At 32.9% G+C, this 17,324-nt stretch overlaps 1 protein-coding gene across 4 annotated transcripts in view; it reads right to left on the reverse strand.

Moving 5' to 3' along the window:
- LOC110038441 (mediator of RNA polymerase II transcription subunit 12) overlaps positions 1 to 11,855 on the reverse strand; it is a 69,622-nt gene extending 57,767 nt beyond the window's left edge. Inside the window, exons 1-3 of one of the 4 annotated variants that reach the window (XM_020743287.1) lie at positions 11,755 to 11,855; positions 10,966 to 11,243; positions 10,636 to 10,883 (exon numbers count right to left, since the gene is read on the reverse strand). In XM_020743287.1, the coding sequence (XP_020598946.1) occupies positions 10,636 to 10,763 (128 nt within the window). In that variant the 5' untranslated portion in view covers positions 10,764 to 10,883; positions 10,966 to 11,243; positions 11,755 to 11,855. The other 3 variants (XM_020743284.1, XM_020743286.1, XM_020743285.1) reach the window with 3 other exon arrangements.
- Between the last annotated feature and the right edge of the window lie 5,469 nt (positions 11,856 to 17,324).

Consider the following 17,324-nt stretch of genomic DNA (forward strand, 5'->3'; position numbering starts at 1 on the left):
AATTGCAACAAAAACAACAAGGGCGATGGAGTCGCCAAATAAAGTGGATAGCAGCAAATCCAAGTAATGTTGGCAATGATTGTAATTTGTTATCTCTCCTAGTTCTAAGCATCGCCAAGTTCAACATTGTTAACAGAGTGATTCAAGCACCAAGCCCTAGGATGTGAGGATGACACATCTTCGCCATCTTAACGCAGAAGGTAACGGCAGAGTACATGTCTCATTCCACTTGAGAGCAAAAGAGCTCAGACAAAGTGCCTATTTGTTTCGTGTTTTTGGGCGGTTCTTGGGTTCAGCACACACCCAATTGAGTTTTCAATTTAATATAATAGAATAAAAGTGAATAAAACTCAGAATTATTCGCTTAGGGGTAGCAATGCCAGTAGACAAATAGCTTGTGGCTTGTCGCTCCATCTTGATTTCTCCTACATGCAAGAAAAGCACAGCAGCACTCAACTCCATTGATCTCTCCTCGACACACCATTGGTCTCTGTTCCACACAGCCAGCAACCAGCTTCGACCGCCTCATTTCCGTTTCCAGTCTCTCCTTGAAACTCAGATAAACACATCTATGGTTTCTCCAATACAAGCATCTTTACATCCAACCTTCTCGCCAGGTCAATACTTGCACTGGTGCACTTTTCGGTCCTCTCAACCATCACTTGAACATAATACTGTATATTTATGATAGATATTAAAATTTTTATTCTTTATTTTTTTTATTATATCTATGTTAGAAAAAAAATGTTATCAAATTAAATTAAAATACTTAATTTCTATTTAGTATTTTTGTTGAGAATTAAAAAATTTGAAGTGTCCCTTATATAGTTTGATATAATTTTTTCAATTTTTTCTATGAGGATCCTAGATATGATTGATTCTAATGCAAGGAAGGTTCTAACTTAAAGGTACATAGACTTCAAATCCAAGTCAATTAGCCTTTGCCGCTTATGTAATTACTTTCTTAAAGAGACCAGTGAAGGCACATCTCATACAAAGCAGCGTTAATTAGCCTTTTGGAACATCAAAAAGAAGTAATATGACCAAATACAAAAAGATTCTTTCAAATTAGAAGGCAACTTGCTTATCAACAAGGAATGAAAAAATAAAACAAATAATGATGGTATGATAGAGACTAGTGAAGAATCAAAAATTCAAGTATGTTTGAGGATCGAGAAAATATATCATTGGAATTAAGTTCTAAAATGTCAAGTATTAAAGCATCCTGCATTGGTTTAAAACATGCATAAGCATAAGTGAAGGAAAGCGATCATTCTCACAATTGAATTTTATCACGATATAACCCATGCTTTGAACGTTGCAAGCTCATTAGAGAAAGTGTTGAGGATAGTCGATGGAGACAAGAGACAAGCCATAATTTATAATTATTAGACAACAGAAAAAGTGAAGGATAAAATTTATGGTGCATTTGAACGAAATAAAAAAAAAGTATGAGCAAGCCTTACATCATTAAAAAAATATGAAGAAAAAAATATGGGAGAAAATATTCACTTAATTCTCTTTACCGATCTTTAACCATAAGACTACATATAAAGGGAAGCCGGTTTCTCCTAATTTACAATTTTACCAAATATATTTAGCCTAAACATAGAAAGAAAACAACTATGAAATAAACATAAATAGAGAAAAAATAAAAACTAATCAAGGAGTTTCCCAAATTGTCTCAAATTAATCCATTAATCGCTCCTTGAAAGGTCGGCCTAGGCCCCAAATTTTCTCCAATTAATTCATCCATCGCTCCTAGGATGATCGGCCTAAGCCCCCATGGAAAGGAGGCTATTCCTCTTAGATTTTCACACTCCACCTCAAGCTATGTCATAGACGTTGTAAAGAGCAAGCTTGGTATTAAACACTAAGAAGTTTCTTAAAGGAAGAGCTTGGGTGAAGATATCAGCAACTTGGTGTGTCGGGATATAACTAAACTATATAATTCCACCATTTACTTTTTCAGAGAAAAAATATCAATTAATTTCATTATGTTTGGTCTTGTCATAATGCACAAGATTCTTGGCAATAATTATAATTGATTAACTGTCGAAAACATTTATATAAGCCTATTAGAGGTACAATCCAATTCTATCGACAATTTTTGAATCAAGATCCCTTCACAGATTCCTAAAGCGAGTGCACTATAATATGATTTTACAATGTTTCTAGAGAACAGTTTGCTTCTTACCATTCCATGTGACCAAATTTTCCCATGCATATAAATAACAACTTTTGGTCGACCTTCTGTCAATGAGTTCCTCGGCACAAACTGCATCGGTCTAGACTTCACTCTATTTCTAATTCTTTCAAAAGTTAATCCATAACCAGGAGTCTGCTTAAGAAACCTCAAAATCTTTTTCACCATCACCAAATACTTTTTATATGAGCTATTCATGTGTTCGCTCACAATATTGACAGATAATGCAATATCTAGTCTAGTATGTAACAAGTAGATGAAATTTCCTACCAGTCTTCGATATATTCCCTTATCCATGGATATACTTTATTCTCCCCTGTTAGACTTCTTATTGGAATTCATTGGAGTATGAGCAGGTTTGCATCCAATCACCTTGTCTGCTTTAGCAATTCAAGAAAGTATTTCCTCTGAGATATAATAGTACCTTTCTTGGACCTTGCTACCTCCATTCCTAGGAAATATCTCATGCTTCCTAGGTATTTGACTTTTAAACTCAGTGGCAAGCAATTCTTTGATTTTAAGAATTTCTCTTTCATCATCATATTAAGAATCATATCATCCATATTTACTATCAACACATCAATCCTTTTAGTGTCTTTTATGAACGGTGTATGATCAGTTTAACCTTGGGAATATTTATTAGATCTCATAATTTTAGCAAACCTTTTAAACCATGCCCTTGGTGATTGTTTAAGATCATAGAGAGACTTCCTGAATTTACATATTACAAGTTTGTGAGGCTACAAATCCTAATGGTATCTCTATATACACTTTTCAAGATCCTGATTCAAGAAAGCAATTTTTATGTCAAATTAATGTAGTTCTCACTCCTTGTTAACTGCTACTGAGAAAACTCCAATATTGTTTAATTTCGCAATTGGTGTAAAAGTCTCTTAATAGTCAATCCCATAGGCTTGAGTGCAATCTTTTGCAGCAACTCTACTTTTAAATCTCTCAATATCACCATTAACTTTGTACTTGATGTTGAATAACCTTATCCTAAAGAAGATTAGTAAGAATCTGTGTCATTATGCTTTAGCGCTTGAATCTACTAGTCAATTGCTTTCCTATATTATAGATTTTTAAGACCTTCAAGAATGGATTTAAGAATTTGCACACTATCACTGTTAGATACAAAAATTTTATAGGGTGTGGATAGATTCACATAAGCTACATACTCCAGAATTGGATATTTGGTACGGTTTTTTTTTTTTTTCTTCAACACCATAAGAGAAAGAAGGTAAGTCATGAGTTCTAAACTCATCACCGAAAATTTCAGGTGACTATGGACTCAGTTTTTGGCTTGAGCAATTTTGTCTTTGCAAGTTGTCTTCCACTAGCTCAAGGTTTTCTTCCTCGAATAAATACGAAGTTCTTTGTTATGAACTTCAAGTTGGGTTGGATGAACATCCTCAAAGTAGGATATTTTTATGCAATGGTGTTTGGCGGAAAAAAAGGCTAGGATAAAGAATGGTAGGCCAGGTAGAGTAGGTGTCATTAATACATCCCAAGATTAATTTTCATTTGCACTCTTCCCCTAAATAACAGACTTTGAATAGTATTATTAATTAAAAAAACAACATCCATAGAATTTTAGTATTTTCTCATAACAAGTGAATAACACTGAGCTTTTTCGTTAGAGGCGTAGCCAAGAAAAACCCACTTAATAGATTATGGGTCAAATTTGGTACGGTTTGGGGAATGGATGTAAACAATAGATAAACACAAAATTTTTAAGTGGTACAGTAGAAGAGAAAGCTCTGATGAGGATGGGTATCCATCAAAACATTAAGTGTTGTTTCAAAATTAAGTGCCCTACTAGACATTCAATTCATAAGGTATGCTGCATTAAGAACTACCCCCCCCAAAAAAAATATTTTGAAACTTAACGGAAATCATTATTAAGTGGGATAACTCATAAAGATGTACATTATTTTTCTCAGCTATCTCATTTTATTCTAGAGTATCAATACAATAACTCACAATGAATGATTTCATTTTTTGAAAGGTAAGGTACAAGCATGGAGTTGAAATATTTTTTTACATTATCAGTTTTGAAGATCAAAATTTTGCAGAAGAATTGAGTTTGAATCATATCATAGAAGGTTTGAATAGTTTAAGTTATTTCAGATGTCTCTTTCATTAGTAATATCCAAGTAGTTCTAATATGATAGTCAATAAATGAGACAAACTATTTAGCCCCACTTTGTGAATAATAGAAAAAAGATGTGAGAATTTCTATTGGGTTAAGGTAAAAATATTTCTAGTGTATTTGGAAACTTGACAAATCTCATATTAATAAGTATTAATTTTTTATTAATAAAATAAATGAGGATACAACTTTGTAACAATTAAATTTAGGATGACATAGGCGAAAATATTATAACATGACTTATTTTTCAACATATATAGACTCAGGAACGAGAAATATATGGATGAGGGACCACTTTTGCGTTTAGAAAGAGACTTTCCTTGAGAAAGTATAAGGCTTTTGATACATTTTAGCACTGTCATTCACCTTTCCCAAATCCACCGCATGAAATTCACAAGATTTACAAAAAATTTAATTATACATTTTATATCATGAGTAAGTTTATTACTTGAAATTAAATTATAGTCCAACTCTGGAACATATAAAATAAAGGAAAGTAAAATTATGAGAGAGCTCCATATCTCCTTTTCCAGCAAATTCCATTTGCAAGTCTAACAGATCTAGATGCGGAAGCCTGTTGATAGTTAAATAGAGCATTGATGTCTCAAGTCATATGATTAGAAACTCTTGAATCCATGATTCAATATCTAAATCTCTTATTACTGGCAATATGGGAGAATTATAAATTACCTTGGTGCGTCATGAGGCTAGTATGTTGTTCTGAATTACCCCAAGAAAATTATTTTAGTACTTCAAATTGTTCCTTGGTGAATAGGTCAACTAACCCTTCAAATGTGATAAAAGCATTAGTCTTGCTTTGCAATCTATAGGTTGTTCATGGAGTTCCCAACATTTGTTTTTAAGGTGTCTTATTTTTTTTGCAATAATCATGTGTGATAATTCTTCTTGAACTTTTGAGTCATGGGAAGAATTATAAGAGTGCAGAGCTGAGCTTTCAACACTTGATAAACTCCTATTTTTAGTCATCATAAGATTCTTTTACTCTATTCTCTTCTAACTTCAACAAAAGCTTCACGGGTAGATAGAAGAGGTTTATTCCTATGATCCTCCCGCTCACTTCATCCAATTCCTTAGTCCCACTAAAAATTTGATAGTTCTCTTCTTCTCAATGATGGATTTATGCATCACAGCATCATGTGGACATTTACACATATTTCTTAAATATATCAAATTGTAACCAATACCTTGTCAAGGTGTTGAAATATTGAATGACACTTAGCTCTCCTTGACAAAGATAGTGTAACTTGGATTTGATCTCAAACAAATCTGCAATGTTCTCAGTGTTGGAATAAGTTTTTGTTGCCTTCCAAATTTTTTTGGTTGACTTGTACGACAAAAAAATCTCCTACTTCAGTGGTCATTGAGTTGACTAGCCAGGACAATCACATGGACTTGAAGCTTCCATCTACGACAGATAGGATCAATGAGCTCAAGAACTCTGCCCTAGCGTGAGATGTTCATTTTTCTCTTTTTCATAAAAATACATAAACACGGATTGTGACAATTACGGAAATTTATGGTCATTGAGTTTATGGTTTGTGATAAACGAAGAGAGTTCAGGGGTTGTTTGGACAGAATACAAAATTTATGGTCTCTAATTCAAAACTAATTTCCAGAATAGAATTAAATGTCTTCATTCCGTGCTTGGTCATAAACCCTATGCACATTTAGGGCTAGATAAGAGAGTTGGTAGTTGTTGTAGGAATAGAGCTTTGTATCTGCAGGAATCCAGCTATGATAAGGAGCGGAGGAGGGCATGCGGGTTGGCTGGAGGAAGGATTTTGGCGATCGGATTGTTCTTGGAGAGGCTCCAGCTTCTGTAGGAGCGAGCAGAGAATGGCCTGCACACTGAATGAAAGCTAGGATTTGTTTTCTTGCTTTAAAACCATGAAGAAAAAAGCATTGAACGGAATACTCATTTAATTCTCATTACAATCTTCAACCATAAGGCTACATATATAGAGAAACTAGTTACTTCTAATTTACAATCTTACCGATTATATTTAGCCTAAACATGGAAAAGAAATAATTGTGAAAAAAACATAAAAAGGAATAGAGTAAAAACTAATCAAGGAGTTTCCCAATTTATCTCCAATTAATCCATCCATCACTCCTTGAATGATCAGCCTACGCCCAACATGAAAGGAGGCCCCAGGTCGACCTTTTTAGATTTCCACAAAATATGAAGGTCTCAACTACATCAAGTCAGTTAAAACCTAAATCCAAAGTTTTTTAATAAGAAACTACTGATAGAATGTTAGGCTAGTAGAAAAGATTAATGAGAGAATTGATAAAGATCACATGCTCTTATTTATAGTTATGTCCGTGGCCAGCTTGCGACAATGTCAGTCATCAACAATATAGATAACAAATCTCTAGATATAATTACTAATTGAAGCTTCTATGAAATTTTAAACTCTTTTATTAATATAATGCTTTTTTTCTTGAATGTGTTATTATAACTTTAAAACAACGATAATAGGTGCTGCACGTTACATGAACTGAAACTTCATAAAAAATAGCAAATAAGGATTTGGATATGACTTACAAAGTAGCTAGCTATGAAAGGAATTATCTTCAAGTAGATTAATAATATATTGATTTTGAATATAATGAATACTTAACAATTTTTGTAAACTTTATTCACATTCCTTCGCCACATGCACAAGTGAACAAGAGAAATTGATTAGATCCAAATGACCTGGTGCTTATCAAATGTAATCAACCTTAGAAAGAAAATTCAATTTAAGACACAATGATCTAACTAGTTTTATAGCATCGGTGAATGTAATGAAGGAATACTTAGAGAGATGAAGGATGTTAGCGTAGTTCATTTAGGTGAAAAAAACCTAACATGTAAATAGGTTGAAAAAAAAGTTCATCAAAAGTGATTTGTGTTATTATGTGAAGCCTGATTGTGTCAATCACATGAAGCCTTTAGTTTCACCAATCACGCTTGATGTTGAGTTTGTTAGAGGGTGATCCCCCTTTATTTGTTTTAGAGGCACTACCCCAGAAAAAAATTTTAATTGTACACAATGCCCCATCTCTTAGAAGGTAACCCCACCACACCCAATACAGGTGTAGAACCTGAGAGCACTACACTCCAGCGCCTAGAGAAGAGCGATGCAATGACCCAACACCAAGACAAGCAACGCCACAAAGAACATGAGAGCGCAACACTGCAGCACACCTTATGCAGTGCCATATCACGGTGCATCGATGCCTATGACTGATGTTTAGGAAATTCCTACTTATTGTGTCATATTTATCGAAGATAGAAGGGTTGGATTTCAAATTTTCTCTTATGCAAAAGAAAAATAATGTCCCGAACTATTCCAAAGTGTAGAGACGCTTGAGCGTGGTGTGATTTGTACAATTCTCCTCTTATGCTTCATAATGGATTACTTGGTGTAGTGCGACTCATGTTCTTTTCTCACTCTCGAGTTTTTCCACGTTAAATCTTGTGTTTTTTATGTTTTATGTGATTTTTTTTATTTTGTGTGCTTCTATTCAATTTTTCTTTGGATTTTTTGAATCGGTTTCCGCAATTTCCTCGTTTCTCATCTTACAATTTGTAAGATTTAGTAGATCAAAAAATAAAATGACACCCAACAACCTCTATTGGTGTTCTAGTAAAAGAAGATATGATTGACTCGCAAGGAAAAAAATAAGATTTTCAATATGATAATTTTAGTTGAAGAAAGATATGATTATGCAAATGAAAGAGAGGATGATGATTAATGACTTCCCTTAAACATACTTTATATAACTTTAAATTTTATGCACTAAACTTTATTTTCTTGCAATAAAATTTAAATTATGTTTTTTATTTGTGTCACTCATACTTGAAGTTCTTAAATTTTCTATTAAACTACTACATTAATTTTTATTTTTTATTAATTCCAATGCATAATAAAAATTGCTAGAAATTTCAATTTACATGTTCACTTTCAAAATTTATCTTCATATTGGCATGCATATGATATTTCTTTTCAATTTTATATGAACTTTTTAAAAATTTATTAAATAATTCATATTATATAACTATGCATAGATTTATAATTATATCTATTTAAAGTTATTAGATGTTGTGAATTAAAGCACCTTTGTACATCGTATAGTGTTTTGTTGTGGAAATTTTTCCTAGACTTCGGTTAGTTGCCGCAAGTGGTGGTGTCCATCACCAATTTTTATGACACCAATTATTATAACAAAGTCAATTAGCAAGATGAACTACACAATCATTGTCGATGAGCTTCCATAAATGATCCAAAAGGATGCTCTTAGAATAAATTTGCAAAAATATGCTCGTGAGAGTAGAAGTGCAAATTAAAAAGGATGGAGCTAAATGGCAAAAATTAATTTATATTTCATTTTTAGGAGTGGGCAATGAAATTAGGATGCCTACGAGAATAATGTGGAGAAAATATAAATTATCATATTTCTTCTCTAATATTCTTCACCTATTTCTGCATGGTTGACCAACCTTCAAGGAAAAATCTAATGGAATATTTGAGCAATGATTCCATAGGTTGAATGGATCTAAGAAATTTAGGATAGTGTTTATAAAACAAGAGCATTTAACAGGAAATGGGGATAGACATATTTCAGTGACATATTTATATATATATATATAGCAAAGAGTTTAAAATACAAAATTCAAGCTTGATAAAATTGAATGATATTCCACCTCAATTTTTGTCTCCCTCTTTCCCGCTATGAGCTTGAGGAGGCCTGCCCAAAATGTACACTCTTTTTCACTTGGGTAAGCAGCATAAGTTCATCCAATAATGTAAGGGTAAGGTCCCCAAGAGCAAGGTTACTCCCTTCTCTCTCCTCTTAAATAAATTCATAAAAGTTTCAATTCCTCCATAAAAAACCGATTCTTTTGATCATATAACTTCTATTAAGGGAATATGATATCGGAGGCAATTACTCATAGAAGTGCAAAAGGTATTAATAATTAAACCTAAGGTGAATGCTTACTTAAAATCACATTTTCAACTTCTATTTTGTGTGTGTATATCAATAGCTTGCCATACTTATAAATTATTTTAAATTGTATGAGTTCTTTTTTTTATAATTTTCAGGCTTACATTTCGCATTGCTAAAGGCAAAATATCCCATTTTAAAACTTGGAACTTAATTGGGGTGTGAGAAGCAAAACCAGCAGATAGAATTTCTCCAAAGCTCTAAGCTATAGTGAAAGCCCTAGCAAATAAAATTAAAATCATTCATATAATTCTAATCTTAAAGCAAAAAATTATAATCTTTGATTATAAATTTTAAGAGAATATAGATCATTATCTGAAACATTTTTCTGTTTATTCATAAAGAATGATAGAGATCGAATACTCCAAAAATCAAAGTGCAAACAGAATAGTTGCCACTGAAACAAATAGCCTAACCCCACTAATCTTGGATACAAAGTATCCCCATTCAAGTTGTCTCGGATCACAAATCTAAATATGCCATGTCGAATGAGAGGACAACAAGAGCATGATGGAAGCGACAAATCAAAGTTTGATAGAAAAAAATATATGACAAGATTTTTAGCCTCTTGAATAAATCGAACAAAAAACAAGCAACAATGCCTCATCATTTTTATATAGGTCAACTCATTTACAAATGAATGGCTAGTGAATCTAAGAAATATGAGTCTTCCGAAACAATATACACATCAAAGAGTGCTCGTAGATGTGACAAGGGATCACAAAATTGCTCCTTGTCAGAGATCAAACCTAAATTAGCCATTGTAGCCACAATCCCCACTAGACATCTTTCTCCAAAGCTCAATGCTACACACCATTCTGATAGTGTACAATCATAGGATCAATAGGAGCTGCCTTAAGATACTACTCCATGTCAAATGATAGACCTGAATAAATAGAGAATTTTATAATGCTAGCAAACCAATAATGAGTTAAATCATAAATAAAACATAGATACAAGAGCTTCCAGTGCGCCAACTATACAATGGCTTGTAGTATTTGCACCTATAAGCATCATTTAGGAATCCATATATGAAAATAAAATAGGCTAAGCAAACCAAACATCGGCATAGTGGAAGTGTTTGAGTACATTAACAAAAAGGAAATAGCCAGAGAAAAGATTGACACTCCAACCATTTGAATGAAAACCGACAAAAAAGATCCAATAACCAGTAGAAAAACTAAAAATAAAAAAACAGGTCAGCTGCCAGATCATAAAGAACAAATTACAAAAATTAAAAGAGCAGCGTAGAAACAATAACCTGGAATTCTGGGAGAAGTTGGAAGATAGAAAAGATGGATCCACCCTTGTATTTTCCCTGGAAGATACACCACCAACTGAACTGATACTGACACCAGCACCACCGCTGGTTGCAGTGTACCTTTGCATCTCTATCTAAAATAGCCCGCATGCTGCCCCCAATGCCATCACCATTACTTTAGGCACATGCTACTGTACAGCTACTTTCTAACTTATATTTGACTGAAAATCATAGAATCTGCTGCCAACCTGAGACTCAAAAATCATCTATGATCACAAGAAAATGCTTTAATGTTGAAACAGATGGTGCTCATTACCCACGAAGGTTTACCAGTCAATCCACCACCTTAGAACAATCTTAGTTCTCAATAGCAAATTTTAAAGGATAAAAAGCTAAGTCAGGATCTCCAGTTGAATTAGTTCACTGCCTCAGATTAATGGTTCCACAGTAGCAGCCTTCCATACTCCTTTTTGAAATAAACAAAACAAGTGTAAGAAGCTAAACATAACCAGCTATCAACAGATAGAATCCAGGGATTTCAGAGATTTCAAAGTGATCTTCTTGCTATAGGATAAAGATGCCAGCTTTCCACAATATATCCGTATGGCCTACATATCAATTTCAAACAACAAGTAAGTTGCAGTGGCAAGGGCAAAAACAGTATGTTTTTAGCAGCATCAAAATACGCAGTAACAAATAAGGAAATCTCAGATATCGAATAGACGGATATGCAGCACTACAGAAAGAAACAACAAACAACTTTCAATACAGCTTAACAAACATGAAGCTAATATTCAAACACCAAAATGCAATGATAGTCTTCTAAAATAGGGTCCAAGTAAACGTGATAGAGCAAAAAGCTGCCCCAAAAAAGCCCAACCGTAAACCCTCGACCGCCTCCAGAAAGCCGCACAAGCCCACCTAATTACAGATCGAAAGAGGAATTAGGGCTTGGGCAACACCTGCCCAGTTACAGAAGCAGACAGCAGGGAAAGCACAGCCCAGTTCCCAGCAAAACCAGATAGGGTTGGAAAGCGCGAGAATCAAATTACCCTTAAATCAGCAGATTAGTTGCCATGGGAAAACAAATAAGCCCTAAAAGAGAGGAGGTGAGCGTACCTTCAAAAGTGGCTAGAAAAGAGGAGAAATGGCAGCGCAAGTGACCTACAGAAAGAGAAGGCTAAGCGTTTGACTCGTTTTAGCATGGTTGGAATGATGATGACGACAACGACAAAATAAATGGTGTATATCTGCTCTCGTGCGTGCTCTTTCACGGCGCTGTTAGTGGGGACTTTACGGTGCAGGAGAGAGAGAGCATCTATGTTTTTTTTTTAAATTATGTTTTAAAAGAATTAGGTTTTTTTTTTTTTGTTTTATTTTATGCTGGGGTAAAAGTGAGTTTTAAGGGTGCTAAGGATTGGTGGTTAGTGTGAATCAAATGGATGGGACAAGAGGCCCTTGATAATATTGTGTATGTATATATATATATATATATATATATATATGTCGGCTTCAAAACATAATAAACGCGAGTTGTGGGTTCGGCCCCACGACCCGCATTTCGTCTTTTATTTATCTTCGGCTTTTACAAACCTACTCAGAGCTTTCCTCATGTCCCGCTCTCCCCTCTCTCGCGAGCTCTTTGCTCTCATGTCCCGCTCTCTCCTCTCTCGTGATTCTTCCCTAAAAACATCGGCTTTCCTCCTCCTTTCCGATCCGTGTTTCGGTGGCAAGGGTTTGTCTTTCTTCTCCTCTCCCTATCCCCTCCATTCTTCTGTTTCGTTTGGTTCATTTGCTCTCCGTAAGCCCACGATATTCTCTACCATTATATATTCTGGCATTTTAATTTTGCAATCATTTTAACTTCTTTCAACTCTATTCATTTGATGATTTTCTGGTGGTTGTGCACTGGTGTTAGATTTTGCAAGTTCAGTGATTTAGATTTTGCGCTTTTCTTTATTAGTGGTGTTGTGATGGGTTTTTATGTGATATTAGCTTTTCTGTGTTCTATTTGTTTTGCTTGTTTCCCTTCTTTGTGTTCTATTTGATTTGATTTTGTGATTTTTTGTGATATTGGGCTCTATGTGCTCTATTTGGTTTGTGAAATGTTTTGGGTGGTGGCGGTGGTTACTGTGATGTTGCCCGGCATGTGTCAGATAGCGGTGGTGGTTATTGTGATGTTGCCACAAATTTTTTTTGTGATGGTGTCTGTTACTATGATAATGCCTGAAATTTTTTAGGTTGTGATGGTGGTCACTGTGATGTTGCCTAAAATCCTTCGGTTGGTGGTGGTGATTACTGTGATGTTGTCTGAAATTCTTTGGGTGGTGTTGGTGGTTACTGTGATGTTGCCCGAAATTTTAGTGACGTTTTACAATGATGCTGGTCGAATATGGTTATGTTGTGATGTTGGTGGTTGTCGAGACCTGTAATAAAGATGAGGAAGATCCAAGGGAGATGACAGAGTTAAGAGAATGAATTACGTATGTTATAGTAAGACGGTGATATAAGTATTCATTATATTATTAATTATAAATTTTGTTAAAGAGATTCACAATTTATTGTATTTGTATTTTATACAATTAATGTTGATTGCCTCAACTTTTTTATTTGATATTGATTTTTAAGGTTTTTTATGATGTCTATAAGTGTTTTTTTTTTCCTTCTGCATTCCTTTTATTTTCCTTTTGGTGGGTTTGAGAGGTCTATGATGAAACGTTTGACCTTATGGGTTCATCGAGATAGCTTGTTTGTCACTATTGGTTGGGTAACATGTGAAATCCTAATGAAGGCAATCAAATCCTCTTTTTTTTTGGTGCTACGATTTTTAAGGCTCTTATGATGTCCCTTTTTGGTGATATGTGATGCGCCCCTATTGTGTGTTTTTTTTTATGTATTTTATGTCAATTTAAATCCCAGTAATTGTGTCAAAAACTTGACCCGTCCCTAAATTACGCAGTAATTCAGCTTTGAAAATATGGTCAAAATGTTCTCCCAATTTATATTAAGTATTTAATATGAAAAATTGAAATGTTATATGTAAAATATATAAAATAGTTCACACACTAGTGGTTCTACGCAAGTGCATATATCGCTTCAAGAAATATAGGACTTTCTTTAAAAGCCCTAGTATCAATCTCACAAAGAAGCGCAGTAAAAAATCCCTAAGGCTAATTCTAGTCTACTACTATCAAGTCTTAGTTTGGAAGATGGAAGTTCTTATGATAATAACATAAATAACAATATTCAAATTATAAAAATTAAAGTAAAGACAAGTTAAAATGGGTGTAATGAATGCTAAAAGAAATGTAACTAAAAGAACTAAGTTTACTAAACTAATTTCTAAACTTCAAAGATAAATTTACTAAGACTAAACAAAGTTTCATGACAAAGAGCTCAAATTTAAGAAAGCATCATTCCCCTTTACAATGAGTATATGAATTGTGAAAAAATTAAAATCATATATATATATATATATATCGTTTTGTGCCAAATAGGAGCAATCCTATTTTTTACTCTCTTCCGAGTGCATAAAGAACATTGACTAATCTAGAGTTTGGTCCATAATTTTGTGGTTAGGCTAGGAGGATACTGACTGTCACTCTCCCTCACCTCAGGGCTAACAATCTCGCATCAGTTTTCAATCAAATGGACCAAATTAGGGATTTTAATCTGTCACGATAAAATATCCAATTCTGCATCCAACAAAGTATATTTCCTTATTTATTTGCACTCAACCTCATAGATGAAATACTCTTCTATGAAATCAAATGTGATTCTCCTCATGTTGTAGAAATCATTGCCTTTTTGGAACATATGTTTCTCAACACATTTTAACAATTCAATTGGCCAGATCGAAAATAAAATGAAGATCGGAGTTCAAATCATCACAAAGATCACAAACTATTGACATTTAAAATCATATAAAACAAAATCAATTCTTCACAAAACCATATCTCAAAGTAGGGAGAAGGATAAAGAGGACTACTAAGAATTAATGAAAAGGAAACGGCTAAACACGAATTTCATTAATAAAAACAAGTTTACAAAACAAAAGAAATAAAAAACACAACTTATCTCACAATCCTTCCCAAGCAAATCCCTAGAAGTTCTCTTCAAGTCTTTCTCTCCTTACAAGCACTCTCAATTCTCTCTTAGAGGTGTAATGAAGAAGAAATCTCTCACCTTCACTCTCCTCTAACAAATCTTGAAAATCTTCAGCCCTTGCCTCTCTCTCTAACAATCCTTGAAGGAAATCTACAAGATCTTGCTTCTTTCTCTCACTCCACACACACAAACACACGCTCACGCCACTCAAAAACTTTTTCTCCAAGCCCTAGACTTCTCTCTCTTTTATAAAAGGATGCCTCTCTCCAAAAAAAATCAAAATTCCCTCCAAAATTCTCTCCAAAAGTCAACTTTTTTGAATTCAAAAGACATGTCCATTGATCCAAGAGACATTCCATTGACATGTCCATTGATCCAAGAGACATATCCCTTCATAAAAGAACCTTCCAAAGTGTCTAGATGCATTGAATCACTCCAAGGGGTGTTTAGAGTAAGTTTCCCTTTAAAAATTAGCGCAAAATTCATCCTAAATCGTCTTAATCAGCGAAAATTCATCTTTGGTGCATCATGCACCAATTCTCTGGATTTTGGCGCATTATTTACCACTTATTTACCACTCTACAACAACTTTACTATTTTGCTTCGTTTGGCTCCGTTTCGCCCCGTTTCAGGTATGTTTTCCTCAAACAGATATACCTACAAAATAAGCATGAAAATAACCTCTTTTTGAAGTGTAATTTCATTCAAAAATATTTGATAAGTGTAAAGTAGATTAAACATAGAAAGACATATCGAAATGTATCAAGTTAGAATTTTCTTTCTTGCTCGTGTTTACTCCAAATTGCACAATTTTTACTTCATTTTTTCCAAAAGTTCATTTCTTGTTCCTGAAGCCAAAAATATGCAAAATACATTCCTTTAAAGTGTAATATCATTAAAAATCATTAAAATTGAGCATAAAATATATATGAGAAAGTAGGTAATTTTTAGGCATGTCAAAGTCCCCCAAACTTAAACGTTACTTATCCTTAAGTGACGTTTTTACTACATAAAATTTTGACTTAGGATAGAGATTAACTTATAAACTTCTATATTTTAGTTTAATAAATAAAATAGTATAATTTAAGAAAATTTTTTTAATAACTTAATTTAAAACTATAAGTATAAGAATACTTAGTAATCAAATCTAAGATTTCTGAATCTCCATTTATTTCAAGAAGAACTGTAATTTGTTATATCAAGGATATTTATAATATCCATATGAAAAAGAATTTCATGAAAACTTTACATGAAACTCTAAGATTCTTAATACCTTATATTTTCCTTTTCTTTAACATTAATATTTCACATAGTCTTATCCTTTCATAACAAATATCTTTAACTCAATACAAGTTTAAAAAATGTAATGAAATCTTTTCCTCAAGTTGATTCATGTGAAGCCAATTTTTTATTAGACATCTCCTCAAGTTTCTCCTCCCATTCCTTTTTTTTCTTTTCTTTTTCTTTTCTTCTTTTTCTATTAAGGATCTTTTCAATCTTTTCTTCTTTTTTTCAAGTGATGATTACTATATCAAGATAGCCTTTAATAATTTTGAACTTCACTATCCTCTCATTAAAGTTAAAACTTTTTACATTTCTTCACTTTGTAAATTCATATTAGTTTTGATGATTTCTTATAAAGTCTCATTCTTTTTTTCTTACATGAAACTCTAAGATTCTTAATACTTCATAAATATATTTTCCTTTTCTTTAAATAGGAAAACATAGTCTTATCCTTTCATAACAAATATCTTTAACATTAGAAATGACCCTCGTTATTAAAAACTTTTACCTAAATTTACCATAATATTTGCAAACATAAATATAGTCATTTAAAGTTAAACTCTAATATCTAAGGTCATGTTAAATTAATTTTAAAAATATAGTTAACTGAGGAAAAATAAAATTTAGTTTACTTCTTTTTAAAAGAAATTTTTATTTCCCCCAAAGTTGAATTTTTAAATATTTTGCACTTAATTCCATAAAATGTAGCAAGAAGAAAAAGTAAAAGTTGATATACTCCTACTAAATTCATATACGTGCATAATCAGGATAGAATGACTGCAGGAGAGGGTAAATCTAGTCTAAAAAATGATTGCAATAATATTAAACTAAAAAGGAAGTATACTAACTTTAAAATTTATTTTTCTTCCTACACCCAAACTTGATATTAAACATGTATAACATTCAATACAGAAAATAAAAGTAGGAAGAAAAACAGTTCAGAAATTTTATCTATCATAAACATCTACAAGTATTCATGAGGATAGAACAATATGCGACAGAAAGTAAGTCTAAACTAAAACATGCTTGATAAAATGGAAAGAAATGTATAACAAGAAAAACAAGTATCGACATATGAATATATATATTTACGTGTTCTCCAAATCTTTATATTATTGTAACACAAACACACATGATAAATGAGGTCAATTCTTCCTTTAATTCATTGCATCTCACTAAGGGTAAATCTAGTCTAAAAAATGATTGCAATAATATTAAACTAAAAAGGAAGTATACTAACTTTAAAATTTATTTTTCTTCCTACACCCAAACTTGATATTAAACATGTATAACATTCA

Source organism: Phalaenopsis equestris, unplaced genomic scaffold (genome assembly GCF_001263595.1).
Source record: "Phalaenopsis equestris unplaced genomic scaffold, ASM126359v1 Scaffold232823, whole genome shotgun sequence".
NCBI lineage: Eukaryota > Viridiplantae > Streptophyta > Magnoliopsida > Asparagales > Orchidaceae > Phalaenopsis > Phalaenopsis equestris.